This window comes from Acipenser ruthenus, chromosome 17 (genome assembly GCF_902713425.1).
Source record: "Acipenser ruthenus chromosome 17, fAciRut3.2 maternal haplotype, whole genome shotgun sequence".
In the NCBI taxonomy this organism is placed as follows: domain Eukaryota; kingdom Metazoa; phylum Chordata; class Actinopteri; order Acipenseriformes; family Acipenseridae; genus Acipenser; species Acipenser ruthenus.
This window is the reverse complement of record NC_081205.1, coordinates 19,173,836-19,194,641: the sequence shown is the minus strand read 5'-3', so window position 1 is coordinate 19,194,641 and position 20,806 is coordinate 19,173,836. Positions and strand designations below refer to the sequence as shown.

The 20,806-nt window shown below is 39.3% G+C and overlaps 1 protein-coding gene across 2 annotated transcripts; it reads right to left on the bottom strand.

The window, feature by feature from the left end:
* Window positions 1–1,797: 1,797 nt before the first annotated feature.
* Window positions 1,798–20,530, bottom strand: LOC117422873 (protein FAM227A-like). 2 transcript variants are annotated; one of them, XM_058990043.1, is made up of 18 exons: window positions 20,362–20,459; window positions 19,369–19,514; window positions 18,901–19,034; window positions 18,627–18,718; window positions 17,109–17,208; window positions 15,933–16,045; window positions 14,023–14,166; window positions 12,916–13,014; window positions 11,645–11,749; window positions 10,902–11,031; window positions 9,996–10,109; window positions 7,356–7,471; window positions 7,142–7,235; window positions 6,204–6,277; window positions 4,672–4,828; window positions 4,389–4,542; window positions 3,992–4,064; window positions 1,798–3,329 (listed from the first exon to the last, which is right to left on the bottom strand). In XM_058990043.1, the coding sequence occupies exons 2-18, from the start codon at window positions 19,419–19,421 to the stop codon at window positions 3,252–3,254; spliced, it is 1,830 nt and encodes a 609-aa protein (XP_058846026.1). In that variant the 5' UTR covers window positions 19,422–19,514; window positions 20,362–20,459; the 3' UTR covers window positions 1,798–3,251. The 2 variants fall into 2 exon arrangements, with proteins under 2 accessions (XP_058846026.1, XP_058846027.1); XM_058990044.1 differs by lacking the exon at window positions 19,369–19,514 and having other exon boundaries at window positions 20,362–20,530.
* Window positions 20,531–20,806: the final 276 nt, after the last annotated feature.

Genomic DNA, 20,806 nt, shown 5'->3' with positions numbered 1-20,806 from the left:
GGGAAACACTACGCGACTGATGGGAGAGTCACTTTGCCTGCAGGAAATGCCAAACGATTGGAGGATTGCTACGCCCAAAACTGAAGCAGAAAACAAAGTTATACATGACTTTGTGAGTTTTTATCAGAAGTCAACCTTTCTTGGAATATCTGATGAAAAGAAGGAAGGCACATATGAGTATATTACACAAGGAAAAACAGAACAAAGGTGAACCCAATGATTATAAGGGAAAGGAAGATTGTGTAGAAATTGTGTCAAGTGGGTCCTGAAGAACGGCTTGTAGTGTGTCAGTTTGAAATTTGAACATTTATAACATTCGCTTTGTAAGATTCCATCTGGATCTTCATATTCTATTGTAATTATAATAATTTGAAAGCACCCACGTGGCCTCAGTAGAGCTCTCAGAATCTCCAAGTACACCAGCTTCATTGTATTGTCATGTCTAATACTTGCTGGATTATTGCCATGCAACCTGCTGTACTGTGTGTTAATCAATAGACTTCTATAAACTACTTGATTTACCTTGTGATTGATAGTTATGGTAATCCACTTGGTGGTTGGTACCTTGCATTGTTATCTTATTAAACACTCAATAGTGCTGAATTTAGAAACACAAAAACTCAATTCATTCAATGACAAATGTTTCAGCTAGAAGTCTTTTTCAATGTCTTCAAAAAGACTTCTGAAGCAAATTGCTTGCCATTGAATTTATTAAGTTTCTTTTAGTATTTCTAAATACCTTGCATTATTCCCACATTATTGGGAAAAAAGTACAGTGCATTAATTTCTACTAATATGTACAAGAGAGTTCATCCCAATAAAGATATCAAATACAGATATCATAGTTAAACAAGACACGATTGGCTCCCCATGTTTACTGTCAGTGGAGAAGGGCTAAAGGTAAACCTGCAAAAAGAAACAACAGGACATCAGGACAATGAAAAACAATATTCCACTTCTCTATTAAAGTAGTATTTAAAACCAACTGCAATTAGCACAAGGCAGACACCCTAAACACGGACATGTAAATATGTTTTGTTAGCATGAAATCTGCAATTCTTATTTATTTTTAAATAAAGGGAGGGTTTCCCCCAAGGTTGCTAGGGGGCGCTATCTCACACCACTTGTGCAAGCGCCAGAAAAAGGAAAATACAGTGAGGAGCGCACTTTTATTTTCAACAAATAAAGATAAACAACTATATATATATAAATCTCATCATCATCTTCAGCCTTTTTCAATCCACTGCTGGATGAAGGCCTCCCCAAGATTCTTCCACAAAAGCCTGTCTGCTGCGTCCCTCATCCACGTTGCTCTGGCGTGTTTCCTAATTTCATCTTGCCATCTTCCTGGAGGTCTTCTTCTTGGTCGCTTTATATCTCTTGGGATCTAGTCTAGTATCTCCTTGGTCCAGCGACGGTCTGTTCTTCTTGCTACATATCCGTCCCACTGCCATTTCAAAATGCTGTTGTCTCTTTAAGCAAGAGTATAGCAATCTTCAACCAGGACAGACCACCTAGTGATGGCTATGTACCACTGCACCTGACTGCATGTATATTAATAAAACCTGGACGCCTAAGCAGCATTTTCAAATACAACCCTCTGTGCTGCTCTCGTCTCTCGATGAAGACCTACACAATAACAGAACACCTGTTACAGTGTTTGATAACTTTTGTGCAAACCCTGAATCTGAAAATACAGTAGCACCACCATTCAAGCTTTGGAAAAATCCACTTGTTAAAATGTGTTAATTGGCAAAGCAATCAGAATTTATCAAGCTTCGTTAATTTTCAACAAGGAATAACAGAACCAGCAGACAATTCATTCAGAAAACAAGTGATTTATTGCTTCAAAACTAGTCAAAGTACATTTCTGTAATATTGGCTTGTCTGCCTTTGTATTTTACTTGCTCTCTTTGTTCAGTTTGTTAATGATAAGCTAGTGAATGGGAAAGAGGTTACTGACACACAGGGCCCCAGGGCCAGCGCAAAGTTGTTTTTTTTTAAGTAAAAGTGACATTACAAAGTAATGGTAATTTGTATTAGATAGGATTTACTGGAATTATTTTGTTAACTCTAGTACTTTAATAATGGAGATTAGATAAAGGGGCATTCAGAACAGAAAATAGGAGGCATTTTTTTACACAGAGAATTGTGAGGGTCTGGAACCAACTCCCCAGTAATGTTGTTGAAGCTGACACCCTGGAATCCTTCAAGAAGCTGCTTGATGAGATTCTGGGATCAATAAGCTACTAACAACCAAACGAGCAAGATGGGCTGAATGGCCTCCTCTCGTTTGTAAACTTTCTTATGTTCTTATGTTCTTAATACCAAGATTTGCAATCTCAGAAAATAGTACTATAGTACTATTGTATTATCAAATAAATCCATTAAATTGTATGAACAATAAAAAACCACAGTACATGAAAAAAACCCACAAAAAGTCAAGTTAGAAACTTGCAGTAGTGTGGAGTAGTGGTTAGGGCTCTGGACTCTTGACCGGAGGGTCGTGGGTTCAATCCCCAGTGGAGGACACTGCTGCTGTACCCTTGAGCAAGGTACTTTACCTAGATTGCTCCAGTAAAAACCCAACTGTATAAATGGGTAACTGTATGTAAAAATAATGTAATATCTTGTAAAAATTGTAAGTCGCCCTGGATAAGGGCGTCTGCTAAGAAATAAATAATAATAAAATAAATAATAATAGAAACAGTTGTGTAACAGATGTCTAATAATAATAATAATAATAATAATAATAATAATAATAATAATAATAATAATAAATAACATTAAAGAAACATGATATCTGGTGCAATACCAGGTAAATAAATCTGTTTGCAGGCCTAACTTCTGATAGCCTTGCACGTGGTCATTTCACCTGGAGAGTGAAACTGACTCCACCCCTTCAGAACCCTGTTAGAAACCTGCTCCCAATGGCATGCTTTGCAGCCAGTAAAGATGCTTGACCCTGAAGGAACTGCCAGGCTTAGTATCAAACTGCACATTTGAGATCTTTACAGTGAATGGAAGGGAACAATAACTAAGATTAATGAAAGTATTTTGTAAGCTACAACCTTGACTTGTTATACCACAGCTGACTACTAATGTGTAAATAACCTGGTGACACTTTTAATATTAATGTGATTGACCCAGTTTCCCATTTATTAAACAGTACACTCCTGTCCTCCTCAATTGCTTATTGGTCTGTGCTGCTGGTAAGTACAGTCAGGACTCTCAGTACTGCATGCCTGCTGTCAGTCTTGCGCCTGGAGAGCTTCTTCAAAAGCCAACGCCAACTCTTCTGGGAACTCAGTTTCCCACTCAATCTCCCACTGAAAACCAAAACAACTATCAGGAAAAATGGTACTGCACAGTCCAACACATATAGCACAGAGGATTTTTTTTCTTCTATGCAGGGGAATTAAAGTAATTGTAGCTAACAAAATAGTTCCATACATTTTCTCCACTATGCAAATCCATTCATTAAACAGGTCTCAAATGTGCAGTTTTGAAAGAAACACAAATTTTAGCAACAATGTACTTTCATTTTAAAACATGATATCTGGTACTACTCAGGGTTAACGAAATCTCTGTGTGCAAGCCATGCTTTTAGACTATCCTGTACTACCTGGGTCAGTTAGAGGGGGAATTTGTCCTCACCCATTCACTGGGTTCTTTCCTCTCAATAACCAATCAGCTGCTTCCCCTATTGACTGATGTGCTTACAGCCAGTCATATACTTTAATCCAGAAGACACTGCTGAGATGTAATGAATCAGGAAGTGCAAGTATAACAGATATCCTGAGAATAAGGCACAGAAACTGAGAACTTTCTTTAATAGTGCCAGATATCCCGTTTTAAAATGTGTTTCTTTGAAAACTGCACATTTGAGACCTGTGTAGCTAATGGGAGTACAAAACAGGTAAGATGTATGGGATTGTTTTTTTTAGCTACACTAGGCCACCGCCAAATGTTTAGAATTGTTCCCGCTTACTTTATGATCAGGATACAACAGCTCACTCAATCTTTTGATCTCGTATTTCTGAGACAGCAACTTCTTCACTTTCCTGTAGAAGCGATAGATCACAGCATCAGAGAGCTGTCAGCCAGTGTGGAATAAATACTGTTTCTTGGCAGCCAGCGACCAGGAAAAAGGTTCTGGTCCATTATTACATGGCTGGTTACCTAATGACATCTAGGTCTGGAATACCACTTATCCAATTTTTAAAACTATTCATTGCCATCTTATTCTATACTGTTCTGTACATTATAAGCCATCGTCTTTAAGTTTTTGTCATCCTGATGGCTCTGATTTTGAATTGCCAGCCGTTGTGGTTACAGACACATGTGTTATACAGTAAACAGGGCAATGCTAGCAGCCAGCAGTGTACCTGCTAAACTGATCCCTCTCTGCTAGGTGTTTGCGGTGGAGTGCAGCGAGTTCTCTCAGGCGTTGGGAATGCTGTGCTCTGAAAGCTTCTCCCTGTGTTCTCCTGCGGTGGTGATTCTGTATCACGATCTCCCAGTATGTGGTTGAGTCTGCTGTGATGCAGGGGGTCAAGGCACATTTACCCTTTATCATGAAAACCTAAATCGGATTTGTTAAAAAAAATGTGAAGACCTGTTTGGCAGGATATAGACTAAAGACAGGTAATAGTGCAAAGAAAGGATATGGTGGCAGGTTCAGGATCTCAGTTCTCTGCACCAAGATGTCCATCCCGGCACGGATATCCATCTTCTGGTTGCGGAAGTAGCACTGCACCAGGGGGCTGTAGCCCCACAGGTTAAACACACTCTTCATGAACTCTGGACCAGGACCTGCTGGGAGAGACTGGGGGGGGGGGGGGGGGGGAGAGAGAGAGAGAGAGAGAGAGAGCTCTTTATTGATATGTATGCGCAGACTTGGACAAAACAATAGAAACACCTAAGCTATATAGCTCATGCTTTTTGCTGAATGACCTGATTTAATTTGATACGTAAACGGCATGATTCCTGCAGTTATTAAGCATGTATCTCCCGGTTTCAGACATGAAGAGCAAGATAGCAGAGCTGACAAACTTGGATAAGCACCTTCGTCGATACCACTGTAGCTGAGAGAAGCTTCTGTATCAAGGAGTTCACAAAGTAGTCAGATTAAATGAGGGTAGTCTCAACAGTAAGGAACCATTCTGGTGAAAAGACTTTCCACCCCAAATGTGTGTAGCTGGGATGCGGAACAGGAGACGCGTTGCTGGGCAACCAATTGAGCAGTTAGGCTCGCTTGGTGCTGAGCTGATTGGGAGGTCCTGATTGGCTGGGGGGCGTGCCCAGGGAAGCTTCGCGGAGCTCAAAAAGTGTCTGTGCCACAGCTCGAGGCTACTGCATGGCCATTTCTACACAGACAAGCGCTGAGCAAAAGCTGGCTCTTGTTGACATCGAGGAGGAGAGCGTCTGCTCCATAAAAAGAACTACTACACAAAACCCTTCCACTCCAAGATGCTGCTTGTGAAGGCATTAGCCAGCCGAGGCCGTTTGAAGCTGCAGGAGTCGCGTGGGGATGCCGGGACTCCGGGAGCCCAGAAGTAGGTCAGTTTAGTTTAATCCCAAACTAAGTACAGTTAGTAATGTAGTAGGTTCCTGGAGCGGGACGTTCCTTTTAGTGGGACTAGTGCTCGTCATTTGAGGGCAAACTTTATTTTGAGCTTTGTTTTGTTTGTTGTCTTTATTGAATCTGACACTAGGGTTACCATTGCTGGTACCCTAGTGGCAGCACATGTGTTATTAAATCTGGGAGCCTGTGCGGCGTGTCAACACCCAACGCTCTGTGTTTGCCTCATTATTATTTAGTGACGACCCACACACGTAACACATCCCCCCGTTACATGGCTCTACACCATATGGCTGTTGCTTCATATGCTTTGTCAAAAACTTCTGTTTATTACAAGGCCATTTACAATGATCTGGAGTAACTGCAAAACCACAGAATGCTAAATAACAAATTAAGGGGTGAGAATTCATGGCATCCTGGATTACTGGAAAACGTGTTTAAAGGACCATATTTATTTCAGTTTGGTATCTATTATATTGTACATTATATGCAAGGCAATACAATAACTTGAGCCCATCCTACCATGCATTCAAAACATTGTGCAAACACATTGACTCCCAGAGAAGAATCAGAGTTGAGTTTGATTTCTGTGTGTCTCTGGCAGTCCACTGTAGCTCACCTCTCTCTTAGGTTTGTGATGCATGCCTTCATTCTGTGATGCCTTCAGACCCCCACTAGCCTTTCTATTGGTATCTGAAAAGGCACATGAATCTCAAAGCTACAGCTGGGACTAAAAATGTAAATAACATTGTAAATGTAAATAGCCATTCATTGCATTGGTCTCAAATGTGCAGTTTTGAAAGAAACATGTTTCAGCAAACATGTATGCTCGTTTGAAAACTTGAGTTGTGGTTCTACACTTGGTTAAAGAAATCTGTTTGCAAGCCATGCTTTTAGACTGTTTTGCACTTCCTGGATCATTGCACCTGCAGGATGAAATTATCTCCACCCCTTCATTGGCTTCTTTCCTGTCAATAATTAATTAGAGGCTTCCCCTACTGACTGACATGCTTTCATCCAGTAACATGCTTTGACCCAGAAGACACTGCTAAGGTGAAATGACCCAGGAAGTGCAAGTGCAAACAACCTGAGAATAAGGCATTGAAACTCAGAGCTTCCTTTTACCTAAACTAGTACCAGATCTCATATTATAAAATTAAAAAACATGTGTTTTTTCATACCTGCACATTAATTGATGTGAAAATTACTAAGATTTATGGAATCATTTGGTCAACTACAATGACTTTAACAGGTAACTTTTTTGAATATTTTCAATATGGCGACATACTTGTTCACAGATGAAATTCGTAAAGGTCTGGGGGACCCAATATTGTACCACTCACCTAATTAAACTGATTCTTTTATTTATTTACCAGTACAACCCCTATGTCCTTAAAGTAATTGTAGCTAACAAAATAATTTCATAAATCGTACCTGCTGTTTTGTACTTCCATTAGCTAAATAGGTCTCAAATGTGCAGTTCCGAAAGAAATACGTTATATTACACATGCATTACACATGATATGTGGTATTACTTTGAGTATTGCAGATTCTTACCTGCTGTCATAGGAACGCAGCTGGGGGTTCCTTGTGCTGAGGAGGCAGAGTTCATTGATACCTGACTGGAGATCCTGGCACAGTGCTGAGAGCTCTGGAACACACAAAACGCATGGACCCTGCACTTACTGGTGGCTTTAACAGATTAATGGTTACAAATGTGCTGAATCACAAGCGAAGTAGATATCACACTACAAAGAAGAAACAGTGCTACCTTGCTGCGCAGCCGTGCCAGCGGGGAGCTCTGCTGGTGCGCCAGTCTTCCGCAGGAGGGCAGGGAGGGCAGGACTGAACCGGACAACGTAGAGCTCAAGAAAGACATGGGCGATCCTGCACATCAAAACAAGACCCATCAGTAACACTCAGCACATACAATCATGACCGGGACAATTATACAGACGTGCTCAAATTTGTTGGTACCCCTCCACAAAAAATGAAGAATGCACAATTTTCTCTGAAATAACTTGAAACTGACAAAAGAAATTGGCATCCACCATTGTTTAGTCCATATTTAATAGAAATCAGACTTTGCTTTTGATTTTTTATTCAACATAATATTGTAAATAATAAAACAAATGAAAATGGCACGGACAAAAATGATGGGACCGCTAACCTATTATTTTGTTGCACAACCTTTAGAGGCAATCACTGCAATCAAACGTTTTCTGTAGCTCTCAATGAGACTTCTGCACCTGTTAACAGGTAGTTTGGCCCACTCTTCCTGAGCAAACTGCTCCAGCTGTCTCAGGTTTGATGGGTGCCTTCTCCAGACTGCAAGTTTCAGCTCTTTCCATAGATGTTCGATAGGATTCAGATCAGGACTCATAGAAGGCCACTTCAGAATAGTCCAATGTTTTGTTCTTGTCCATTCTTGGGTGCTTTTAGCTGTGTGTTTTGGGTCATTATCCTGTTGGAGGACCCATGACCTGCGACTGAGACAGAGCTTTCTGACACTGGGCAGTACGTTTCGCTCCAGAATGCCTTGATAGTCTTGAGATTTCATTGTGCCCTGCACAGATTCAAGGCACCCTGTCCCAGGCGCAGCAAAGCAGCCCCAAAACATAACCGAGCCTCCTCCATGTTTCACTGTAGGTATGGTGTTCTTTTCTTTGAAAGCTTCATTTTTTCATCTGTGAACATAGAGCTGATGTGACTTGCCAAAAAGCTCCAGTTTTGACTCATCTGTCCAAAGGACATTCTCCCAGAAGGATTGTGGCTTGTCAATATGCATTTTAGCAAATTCCAGTCTGGCTTTTTTATGTTTTTCTTTCAAAAGTGGAGTACTCCTGGGTCTTCTTCCATGGAGCCCACTTTCGCTCAAAAAGCGACGGATGGTGTGATCAGAAACTGACGTACCTTCACCTTGGAGTTCAGCTTGTATCTCTTTGGCAGTTATCCTTGGTTCTTTTTCTACCATTCGCACTATCCTTCTGTTCAATCTGGGGTCGATTTTCCTCTTGCGGCCGTGCCCAGGAAGGTTGGCTACAGTTCCATGGACCTTAAACTTCTTAATAATATTTGCAACTGTTGTCACAGGAACATCAAGCTGCTTGGAGATGGTCTTGTAGCTTTTACCTTTACCATGCTTGTCTATTATTTTCTTTCTGATCTCCTCAGACAACTCTCTCCTTTGCTTTCTCTGGTCCATGTTCAGTGTGGTGCACACAATGATACCAAACAGCACAGTGACTACTTTTCTCCATTTAAACAGGCTGAATGACTGATTACAAGATTGGAGACATGTGTGATACTAATTAAAGAAACTAATTAGTTTGGAATATCACTATAATCCAATTATTTATTATCTTTTCTAAGGGGTACCAACAAATGTGTCCAGGCCATTTTAGAATATCTTTGTAGAATAAGCAATAATTCATCTCTTTTCACAGCTTCTTTGCTTTATTCTATGACATACCAAAGGCATGCAAGTATACATGATAAAATAGCTTTTAATTTCATCACTTTTCAGGAGGAATGAAGCATTATTTCAATGAGCTGTAAGGGTACCAACAAATTTGAGCACATCTGTATATACCTTCTGACATCAAGACAGCACCAGAATTTGGAAATTAAGCTACTTTTCACAGTCAAACCCCATTAAATGACTTATTTGTTTTAGATATCAAAATAAAATCCTTTTAGAAATTGAGATTAAGTGTACGTTTACACACCAGCCTAGGATAAAACAGCCAGTGCTCACTAGCATTGAAGTTTCCATGAGTGCTTGTGTGTAATAAAGATAATATAAGCACATAACTTCTAGAGGTGAAATTCTTCTATGAATAGATTAATGATTCTCAACTCTACATTGATGCAATTAGTAAACACAATATAATCCTTTTTAATTAAGAAACATTTCAAAACCAGGATACGATCAGGGATCCAAGGCAAGTTCTCTATCCATATGGCTATAGCAAGCAAGTCGTCAGGGCAACAAGATTTCCCTTTTATTTATCAGCTAGGGTGCCGTACTGACGCTGGTCCGGAAATACCCAATTATATTATATCATGACATTATGGGGCAGCTCCAGTACCGCTATCTGTACAAATGGATAGTGCTCCAGTGTTGCTGGTGTGGACAAAAAATGCTTGCTTTGTTTATAATAGGAATCTTTTTCAGTAGATAATGTCTTTTCTGTCACAGTGAACGACCTTCAGCTTAGTCTTGTGCCATTACATCAGAGCTGTGCTGTAGGTGCTCTCGTAAAATAACTGAACACATATATTTTCACGCCATTATATTTTTGTTTTGCTTCCCTGAGTTACTGTACAGCAGAATTTGGAGCTGAAACTCTGCTTCATACAGGAAAGTGTCAGCGTGTTGACTTTCTGAGGAAGAAAAAAAAAATCTCACCAGCCCCCCTGTTGTGCTTGTCATTCCCAGAAAAAATCTCCTCCTTCCTCACTCCCTCAGGTTCCAGAGCCAGGAAATTCCATCTGCTGTGGACCTCAGGGGAGGGACGGATACCTGCAATAATCGTTCAAAGGGACCAATCAGAGTGCACATGCCGCCTCCGGTGTGCCACCACACATCACCAAATTCATCACATCAACTGTACAAATGTGAGTTTTGACCATGCTTTATTCTCAGTATTGGTATGGTTGACATCACCTTTGAAAAATCATACCTAACGCACCTCTCGGAAAGTCCATTCAAAACGATGAGATCACTATTAGCCACCTATCTTAACTGTGCTACCTTCATTAACCTTTTCCCTCTTTTCAATGAAATTCACAACAAATTAAACAGATTGATCATGAATAGAACTGGATTTTTAAACAATAAAGCAGTATATAACAAAGTTATAGGACAACTATCATTTAGGCTGTAAGTACAGTACATGCTAATAAATACACCTTTTCAGCAGCTATACAACAGGGTTGGGTAAATGCTTAATATTGACATTGCTAAACTAAAATGATCTCGAGTGTATACGTTATTTGTAATTCTCTGAGGGCATTGTGTGTGTGTGTGAGAGAGAGTATCTGTGTGTGTGTGTATGTGTGTGTGAGTCGCTCTATGTGTGTGTGTGTGTGTGTGTGTGCGAGAGAGAGAGAGTCTCTCTATGTGTGTGTGCGTGTGGGTGTGTGAGAGAGTCTCTCTATGTGTGTGTGTGTGTGTGTGTGTGTCTCTATGTGTGTGTGTGTGTGTGTGTGAGAGAGAGTCTCTCTATGTGTGTGTGTGTGTGTGTGTGTATGTGTGTGTGTGAGAGAGAGCATCTGTGTGTGTGTGTGTGTGATTCTGCGACCTTGCTCTCACCTCCAGTCCACTGGAAGGCAGTGTCGCACAGCTGTGATAAGAAGGACTGGCAGTAGAACTGGTGCCAGGATTGGGGAAAGCTGCAGCAGAAGCAGGAATAGACAGCCTGGCTCAGGGTCCTGGGGAACTCCTGGAGGAGAATAAGCAGGAACAAATCAGGATTCCCCATTTTGCAAAATCATATATAATCAATAAAATAAAATTGTGTATAGGGTGGGTCTTATTGTTTAAGAGAGACATCTTGTGCAGTTTCTTATAAAACAAAAAAAAATGATTTGAACTCAGAAACTAGGATTAGTCATAAAAGTGCCGTTATTTCAGATAACTTTAGAATTCTGTCATATGCTCAATGGATGAAATCTGTATACAGGATAAGATGTTCAGAAATTGTGACAAATCCTTTACTTTTTTCATGTCTAAATAACATTATTTTTACCACGTTAAAACAAGAAAAGGTAACAAAACAGAGTTTTCATTTGATGCCGTATCTTCATTACAAATATTACAATTTTACAATGAATTAATTGTAAACAGTATAATTATGATTATTTGACTCTATAAACTATGACACATTGCATTTGTGGTAATCCTGAGTGCTCTTATGTTGTATAACGGACTGGATGTGTAGAAAGTGGAAGTACATTGTGATGGCTTCTCACGACTACATCCCCTTGACTTTCTGGCTTTCAACAAGGTGGCAGTTACTGTGTGCTGGGTATTTGAAACGTGTTTCCAGACAGTACCTTCAGGAAGAGGTCTCCATATGGAGAGGAGGGGCTCTGGGTCAGGAGACGGACGTAACTCTCTGAAATCCGGAAGAACAGCTTCTCCTGGGTGTGCGGCTCAGACTAGGAGACACACCGAGAGACAGGATCACAACCAGGCCTGTCCAGCCTACATGGGGTTCATTAAGACCTGTAGTTTCCTATGGAAGGCTGTTTAGGATATTTCCAGGGTCATCATTAAAATATTGGGATCCTTATGGGCTGATCGTGTCCATCTGTCTGTCTTTCTGTCACACTCTATATGGTGGACATTATTATTTATTATTATTTATTTCTTAGCAGACGCCCTTATCCAGGGCGACTTACAATTGTTACAAGATATCACATTATACATTATTTCACATGAATGATAACTGCTTTGACTTTACATCAATCTTCACCAAACTTTTACCATCCACTCCTAGCCTCCTACAGACTTTTTAGTTTACATTTGGCTATAATCTGATAAAGAAATATTTGTAACAATTCAGGTACTATGCTGTTATGTGGACCCTTTGTATGTGCGTGCACTGGTTTCTATTGGTGGCAATGATAACTGATTGGGCTAAATAAATGATTGGTTGTGAAACAGGGTTTTTTTTGCTTGGTGAATAGGGATACAGCTTATCACTATATTAATAAAGTTCTCTTGGAAGTTCTGCAATACCATATTTGGTATTAAAGTGTTACAGACCCCCTGCAGTGTTCTCAAAAAAACACATTACTTTACCTTTACTGTATCCTGTGTTGTCCATATCTCAGCAATATATTTTTGAATATAATCCCACTTGTTTTGATATTTTTTCACACATTACAGCTAAATCAAGGAGAAAAATAACTTTTCTTCAAATCATTACAGTGTGTCTCCAGATTATGCTCCCTCCTGCAACAACAATTGAAATGAGTGGCATATCGTGTGAGCCGAAAACCAGCATTGTTGAGGAAGGGAGCGTGAACTGGATACACTGTGATCCTTAGAAAAGAAATGATCTTTCTTCTGGCTAACACACCGTGTAAATGCATTGCCCAGATGATTTGTGATTACAAAATTCACCAATGTGTGTAAAACAATAATGCTGTAATATAGACAACACTGGACACAGCAAAGGTAACACAATGAGTTTCTTTTACCTCACAATTAAAAACAAAAAGGCCTTTTGATCAGAAGGATGCAGGTATGCAGTTTAAACTCAAAAGGACTTTGTTTCCGGTACATTTGTAACCCAGTCAAAACAATGTGTCTCACTCACCTGGTAGTTCTGGAGGAAGAACCACCAGAAAGTGTCCAGAAGTATAGTGCGTGTCACTGAGGAGCTCAACAGGCGCCTGAACTCCGCCTGGTACTTCGGCTGAAAGAGACAGAATGGATTTCTTTTTTATTTCATTTATAAAGCATACTGTTTCTAAAGCATAGGCCTTTGCAATGCACAATAGCATACATATTGACACTAACTATATAGGCTATATACACAGCATTTTCATTACTTCAAAGAGTAAAGTAAGAACTTCGTCAGTCCATGTCAATTCACCCGACACAATCTAGACAAAACTCGGTACAGATCTTTTTCCATAGACATATTGTTATCTAACCAATAGTTTCCCATGCAGACCCCAGTTTCCAAAAACATCACAAAAAAAATGTAACCATTTGTTTGCCGCAGGGACTTCTGAGTCCTCCTTACAGTACTTTATCTACTATTTTTTTAGTAATGTTTAGTATTATTAATATATATATATATATATATATATATATATATATATAGTTACAAAATCGGACTTTCAATAGTATGTTGTAGTTTTATAGCTTCTTTTTAACTGTTTTAATTAGGTAGTACAAATACTATAGCAGTAAGCTCACCCCACTATTAAGGCCACTTTTTGTTGGTCCCTTGACTGGCCTTAATAGTGAAGCTTCACTGTATTTAAATAACTGTACACTATGGAGCCCAAATACCATATTTCCTCCAGTGGAGAGCAAAGGGTTAAACTATCTAGGGTTAAACAACTTTCTCTTGTGATGTGAATTACGTGCACATATAAGTAGTAATATAATAAGAAATTGAAACAAACAGCAATGAATTATCATTTGTCATTTGAAGTGATCATTTATAAAGAGAGGTAGTAGAGCTTCCTTATTGTTGCAGGTGAGTTAACACCCTGTCAAACAGGATAGTCACCATATATACATGCACTTGCCTTGGGATACACAATGCAGTTTTAAACATTAGCAGAAGTTAACAGCAGGTTCAAATAACTCTTTACAAAGGGAATTACCAAGTACTGAAGTTCCAGTACTCCCCAAATGGTTCTTAATGTGGAATAATATCAGCTCACTCCTCTGAGCAGTTTAACTTTACCTTTCTTCCTATTTTTTCCTGGGCCTGTATGACATGTTTGACAACGTCGTCGAGGGAGGTGCCGTTGGGCAGAGCAGTTGGTGCCCCAATGGTAAAGCCGGGGTACTGCTGTAGCTCGACCAGCTTTGGTTTTTCCTTGGTCCTCTTCAACAAAGAAAGAGCACAAAATACATTGAGTTCTGGGCCAATCAGGACTCATCTCCAGTTATGGGGGTCTAATTCTGCTAATTCTATTAAAGGGAAATATCCTTTAATAATACAAAACATACAGGTGATTTAACTTAGCCCCAATTTCCTATGAGATTGAGTTCCACACATTTGTTCATAAGCAGGGTTCTCAATGGGATTTTCCACTTGTTAAAACCTTTACAAAAGTTTACATAGTAAAAGCATAGCATAGTATAATAAAGCATCGTAAAGCATAGGTAAGCATTGTAAAACCCAGAGACGCATGATGAATCACATTAAAAACATATTGCAGACCATGGTAACCTATGGTAAATGGACAGTATAACCATGGGAACATCATGGTAAAACTGCAAAATGACTGCGCTGATTTACTGCAGCAAACTTTTAAAGAGGAAATTCTAACACACACATGATTATTCCACTGTCAAACAGCTGGGTTCATGGAGTAAGTATGATCCAACATGACATCTTGGACCCTCTCCCATATACAGGGATGCAGAAAAGACTTCCTTTGCAATGCAGTTTGATCCATTCTGGGTTTTTACTATGGACTGAATTCAACACACCTGAGCTTGTTTCATAAACATGGTAGATAAACTCAAAATCACAGAATGGATCAAATTGTAATGAATTGTGAATCCTATTTCCATCCCTGCCTATGTGATGTTAATGGAATACTAAATTATTATTATTATTAATATTATTATTTATTTCTTAGCAGACGCCCTTATCCAGGGCGACTTACAATCGTAAGCAAATACATTTCAAGTGTTACAATACAAGGAATACAATAAGAGCAAGAAATACAGTAACTTTTGTTCAAGCAAAGTACAAGTGTGACAAACCACAATTCAATAATACAGCAGATAATAGTGATAGTTACATCAGGATATGATTAAATATAAAGTACTACAGGTTAAACACTTGGCAGATTACAGTATTCTGAAGTACAGGATTAAATGAAGTAAAATAGGGGGCAGATAAGAGCAAAATAAGGAGCGGAGAGATCGAGTGGGGGTGTAGGGAGAGATGAGGGTCTGGAGGTAGCTGGGTGCAGTCTGGTCAAGGCATCTGTAGGCTAGTACAAGAGTCTTGAACTGGATGCGAGCGGTGATCGGGAGCCAATTTAATCATATTATTACTGGTCCCTCTTTGATTGTGCTGTGAAACTTTTGGTTCTTCACTTTGTATTTTTAGGATGTGCAAATATTACAATTACAACACCACAGGTAAATGGCTGCACCCTGGAACCTTTGTTGTAGGTCACATGCTCCGATTCCAATAAGACCATTGGAGTTAGTTTGAACTACAACAGGTGAGGTGATTAGGTACAAGCAGCAACCTTTCCTCTACAGAGGTGTCTTTCAGTAATCGGCAAAAACTGAAGTTAAAATACAAGCAAAGAATAGAAATTTTCAGATGAAAACGAGGGACCATTAAGGCTAGTGCTAAAATATGAAAGAATTGTAAAACCCTGGTTAGCACCCTCTTTCAGTTTCAAACAGCTTATCCCTGCGGATTTGTGTTTCTGTATTATATCATCCTACTTGGAACCAAGCTCTTCTCCCTACAGGAAGAAGAATTGGGCCATTTCCAAAATTACGTTTTGAATTAAAAAGGGAACACTGATTTTGATGTCATTATCTTCATATCTATCCTGTCACATCTGTGACAGAACCCTCCCCCTGCTTTTGTCTCAAAGGGGTGGGGCACTGACTAACCTTCAGGGTCCTCAGACTGGTCTGTGACTGATTCTCCAGCCCCAGGGCGTGTGTAGAGTGCTCTTGGTATCTTCGAGCGAACTTGTTCAGTTCCTTCTCATCCCTCACTGTGACTATGAGGAAGAACACCAGCCTTTTAGTTTCACACTATCAGTCAGTGACAGGTGTCTGAAGATGAGTTGTCAGTCAGCATCTATCCACAGAGTAAGTAAGGCACAGGGAATATGTACTGGTAGTACTGAGAGGTAAGCATTATACATCAAAGTGGATGGAAATCATGTTTGGCACTTCCATTCATTATGTAGGTCTCAAATGTGCAGTTTTGAAAGAAATACACGTTATAGGTAACTTTGTTTTAAGGAATGGTTGAGGAAATATCTGGTTGCAAGCCACGCTTTCAGTTAGTGTTGCACTTGCTTGGTCAATTAACCTGGAGGGTGAAACTGTCCCCACCCCTTCAATGGCTTCTTTCCTGTCATTAACTACCCAGCTCTATTGACTGACAAGCTTTCTGACAGTAACTTGCTCTAACCCAGAAGACTGAGGTGAAATTACCCAAATATGTAACAGATATCCTGAGAATAAGCAGATAAACTAAAAACTAATTGTAACAGATATTCAGTTTTGAATTAGATAAGAATTATTTTCTTAGCTTCAATCACTATACAATCCAGAGATTATTTTGTTTTTCCTATTTTTTTTTTTTTTTTTATCACTTTCAGACATAAACAATATTGTATCTCATAATGTGTCAGCTGGCATTGCCCTGACAGAATGTGAACAGGGCAAATACATGAATTAGACAGTGTGTTGATGGATGACTTTCTTACTCTCACCTGTGTGCAAGCTACCAGTATCTACTTACCTGTAATGAAATTGAGTGTGACATCATTCTTATAAAGTCCCTTGGCCTCGCGTTTGAAAATGAAGTGAAGTTGAACTGAGTGAGGGACCATGTCCTGCTAACTATGCTAACGATGCATATTGCTTGAATTTTAAGAACCTTCCAAGTTTTACTATGCAGACAACCGTGTATATTGTAAACACTGTATATATTTTGTGTATTTCAGGTAAAATCGGCAATCAGTTAACCAAAGGACAACATTCACATCCTACAAATATGAACAAGTATTTTCAACAGACTGCATTTGTAAGAACATAAAGCCACAGCAGTACCTTTATTCTGGAGCGCCCTCTGTCTATCCTCCTTAGTCGCTTCCCATTTGGACCTCAAGGAGATCTGTTTCTTTGACTTTTCATCTGTATCTGGGATTACCTGAAACACGTTTCACAAACTGGTATCAAGCCATTTAAAGAAAGTCTAACAAAAAAATAATGCCATAGATCTTATCCATTTTTGTTATAGCAAACTTGTATTTTCAAACTGACACCTGATACTACACTAAGCTCTCAGTTTGCTTGCCTTCCAGGAATTCTGTTACTACCATACCTCTGTGGTCTTTTCACCCCAGCAGTGTCTTCTGGGTCAAAGCATGTTACTGGCTGAAAGCATGTCAGTCACTAGGGGAAGCAGGTGATTAGTTATTAACAGGAAAGCTGGCAGTAAAGAGGTGGGGACAATTTCACTCTCCAGATGAAATGACCTGGGAAGTGCAAGAGTCTAAAAGCATGGCTTGCAAACAGAGATTTCTTTAACCTAGTGTAGTACTAGATATCATGTTTTAAAGTGAAGATACATGTTTGCTAAATGGGTTTCTTTCAAAACTGCACATTTGACACCTATATAATGATAGATGTGCATGGTGGAGAAAATGTATGGAATTATTCTCTTAGCTGCAATTACTTTACCTTCCTTCCAGGTCTTGATCAGTTCATTATTTAACGCAACCTATAAAACCTGGAGGACTAGATTTGTGCACCGGAGCATATCCCTTAACAGTAAGCATATAATCAGTATATAATCAGTATCAATGATAGCTGTCTAAATAATCTTGAAAGAATTTAGAAATACTAAAAAGAAACTTCATAAATTCAATGACAGATGTTTCGACTAGAAGTCATTTCCAAAGTTGAAATATTTCTCATTGAATCTATTACGTTTCTTTTAGTATTTCTAGATTCAGCACTATTGAGTGTTTCATTACTATTCTTCTAATAAACACCATTTTTTAATGGTATGTTTAAAAAAATGTGTTACATTTGTGCCAGTGTATTTCCTTGTACACTGAACCCTACAGCTCTAGTTACTGCTTAATGAACTACGGAACGCTGACAGTGGGGCATCCAACACAATGTATGAGCAGTATGCCAAATTCTCTTTACTTGGGTTAATATGAATATGAATAAAATGTACTGTTTAAAAGCAGGCAAGAAGAAATGGTTAATCTGTAGGGCTTTAAAAAAAAAAAAAAGGTCAAGGTTTGCAATTTGTGCCTGTGTTCTTTAGCTACTGGCTGTGACAGTCTACCCTGTGTAAGAGAACCATGGCAGCCCAGATTACAACTGCTTTGTCGGGAAAATGTCAGTCCAAAAACTCATTCATTTATCATCATTCAGCCAGTGAATATAACAAGTAGTCAATGGGTCAGGCCAAGTATCAACATCATTTTAGCTACACATTTATAGGGAAGAAATTGCACAAAAAGGCCCAGCAGATTGATATGCTACACATGGCATTAATCTCCAAAGATGTCAAACCTGGAACACTGGAGAGATTGCAATGTTGTGGCTTACCGGTGGTGATGGCTGGCTGGAACAACGCAGCAACTGAAGGTGGAGATGAGCAATCTTTTCATTCACTTTGTCAATCGAGCCCATTAGACATGCTGAGGTACAAGGTTAAGGATCTTTGTTCATCTAAACCATAATATCAACAAAGCAGCACATAGTGAGTGAAATCTCATAGCAGCCAGCAGAAACCATTCACGTTTTTATATACACTAAAAGAATATGAACACTGAAATGAACCCAGGCTGATAATGTGTTTGAAGGGCCAACAAAAGAATACGCGCTGGTGAGCTGACCACTTCCTGCTGGCCTGCTCTCTTCTTCTCCACAGTGGCTGGGTCCTCCCTCAAGTCTTCCTCAAACACCGCCATCGGAGAGCAGATCCGGTTAATATCTGCCATCTCCGTAGGATTCCTGTTGGGAAAACCAAAAAAAATAGATATAATTTAGCTGCCATGTGGATAAGCACGATGCAAGCGCACAGTGAACGCGTGGTAAAACATACAGTAGGCAAGCTACAGAGAACTATAGTCAAGAACAGTACATGCCATTGTAAACTACAGGAAGTAGAAATATAGCAAATGCAAAACTGCACAAACACTTTGGTATACCATTATCTGCATAGAATGGAACCTATGCAGTCAGAAGTAAAACGTTGACCCCTGTAAAATCTATCTGCGTTCCATCAATTTTGCTTACATTTCTAACATATTCATTTAAGTCCAACAATCTGAAAAGAAGTGTTTACTTTGTTTTTTTAGGTGGAACGTTACTATTGAGATGCAGAGCTCTGATTCCCATGCGCCTGGTGTGCAATGCCTGGGGACAGGAGAGGCTCTGTATACTGTAAATGTTGTATTGTATTAGGAGGTGATCATGTTCACTTGACCACAGCTGTAGTGGAAACAAAAAACAAAGAAGAATATTGTTTTTGTGAGTGCAACATGAAGGTCTGCTTAATTGAAAAGGCATTATAATGGATTTTACAGCTGCCCCACACATCTGTGTACCAAAATGTAAGTAACAAGTGAAAGCCTGGCAAAGCACAGTTGAAAATTAACTGCGGAAAAAGCACAGGGAAGTGCATAATTACCATGGTAAACTTTAAAATGTAACTTTGTTTATTATACATTAAGAAAACCATATTGGCATCTTTACATTCCCCACTGCTATAGGGGAACCTACCGTAGCCGCCCCGTTTAAAACCTTCTACCATTGCATTATGTCATTCTTGTGATCTACATACTGTACTAATATCTTGGAATTACTTTAGACAGCGGGAATATGACGTGCAAATATCCCCTGACAAGGTCAAGGTACTACGTTTTAAACGGCGCTTTTAATCTCTTAGTTTAATCTGCAGAACTACACAGATTACAACAAAAACCGTACAACATACAACACAAAGCAAACACCATAGGGTCAGATTCTCAATAATACAACATTTGCGGTATACAATATTACTATAATTTATACAGTTTTGACAGAACACTGAACGGTGCAAAACAGATTTTTTAGAACGTGTTTTTAAATTATTTTCACAATAAAAGCTAAAAGTAAAAACGACAACACAGTGTTCTTCGCCAGTATTCAAATGGTTCAATAGTAGTCTATGCTACCCTGTGTATTCACTTTGAAAATTGTCATTGTCAAATAAACAACTGTTTAAATTAAAATCAAAATGAAGTTACATTCCATAATAGACTAAATAACACGGGCACCTCGGAAGAAACGGGTTTACCTGCTATATCTGAAACCACCGATATGCGGCATGCCTGTAACCAGAAACAGATCCTAATTTGCCTGTAGTGCTACCACCCACAATCTGACCATTTTTTCTTCTCTGTTGTTATGAGAAGAATGCAATGCAAAAACCTGAGTGCGCACCACGTGTCTCTCCCAGGACTAACGAGTCCTTCTGTTACTGCGGAAACCGGGTCGCTATAGAAACCACAGTTCCAGGAAATTCCTGCACACAACTACGTTAGACAGCAAAAAAGACTAAACATAATTGTTGTTCAATGTCTTCATTCATTTTTTTTATTTCTCAGTTTAGTTCGTTTTTAATCTAAGGACATTTTCAATAACACGCATCTGTTGAATAAAGAATAGATTGATCAAATGACAACGTTTCCAATTGTTGCCTAATTCGTTTTAAGTACAGGTGTAAAACAATTATTTGTATT

Coding starts and splice junctions, on each gene's coding strand:
- LOC117422873 (XM_058990043.1), bottom strand. CDS start 19,421: ATGGGAATCAGAGCTCTGCATCTCAATAGTAACGTTCCACCTAAAAAA. Junction 19,035..19,368: donor GTTCCACCTAAAAAAACAAA/GTAAACACTTCT, acceptor TTTTCCCAACAG/GAATCCTACGGAGATGGCAG. Junction 18,719..18,900: donor AGTGGTCAGCTCACCAGCGC/GTATTCTTTTGT, acceptor CTTGTACCTCAG/CATGTCTAATGGGCTCGATT.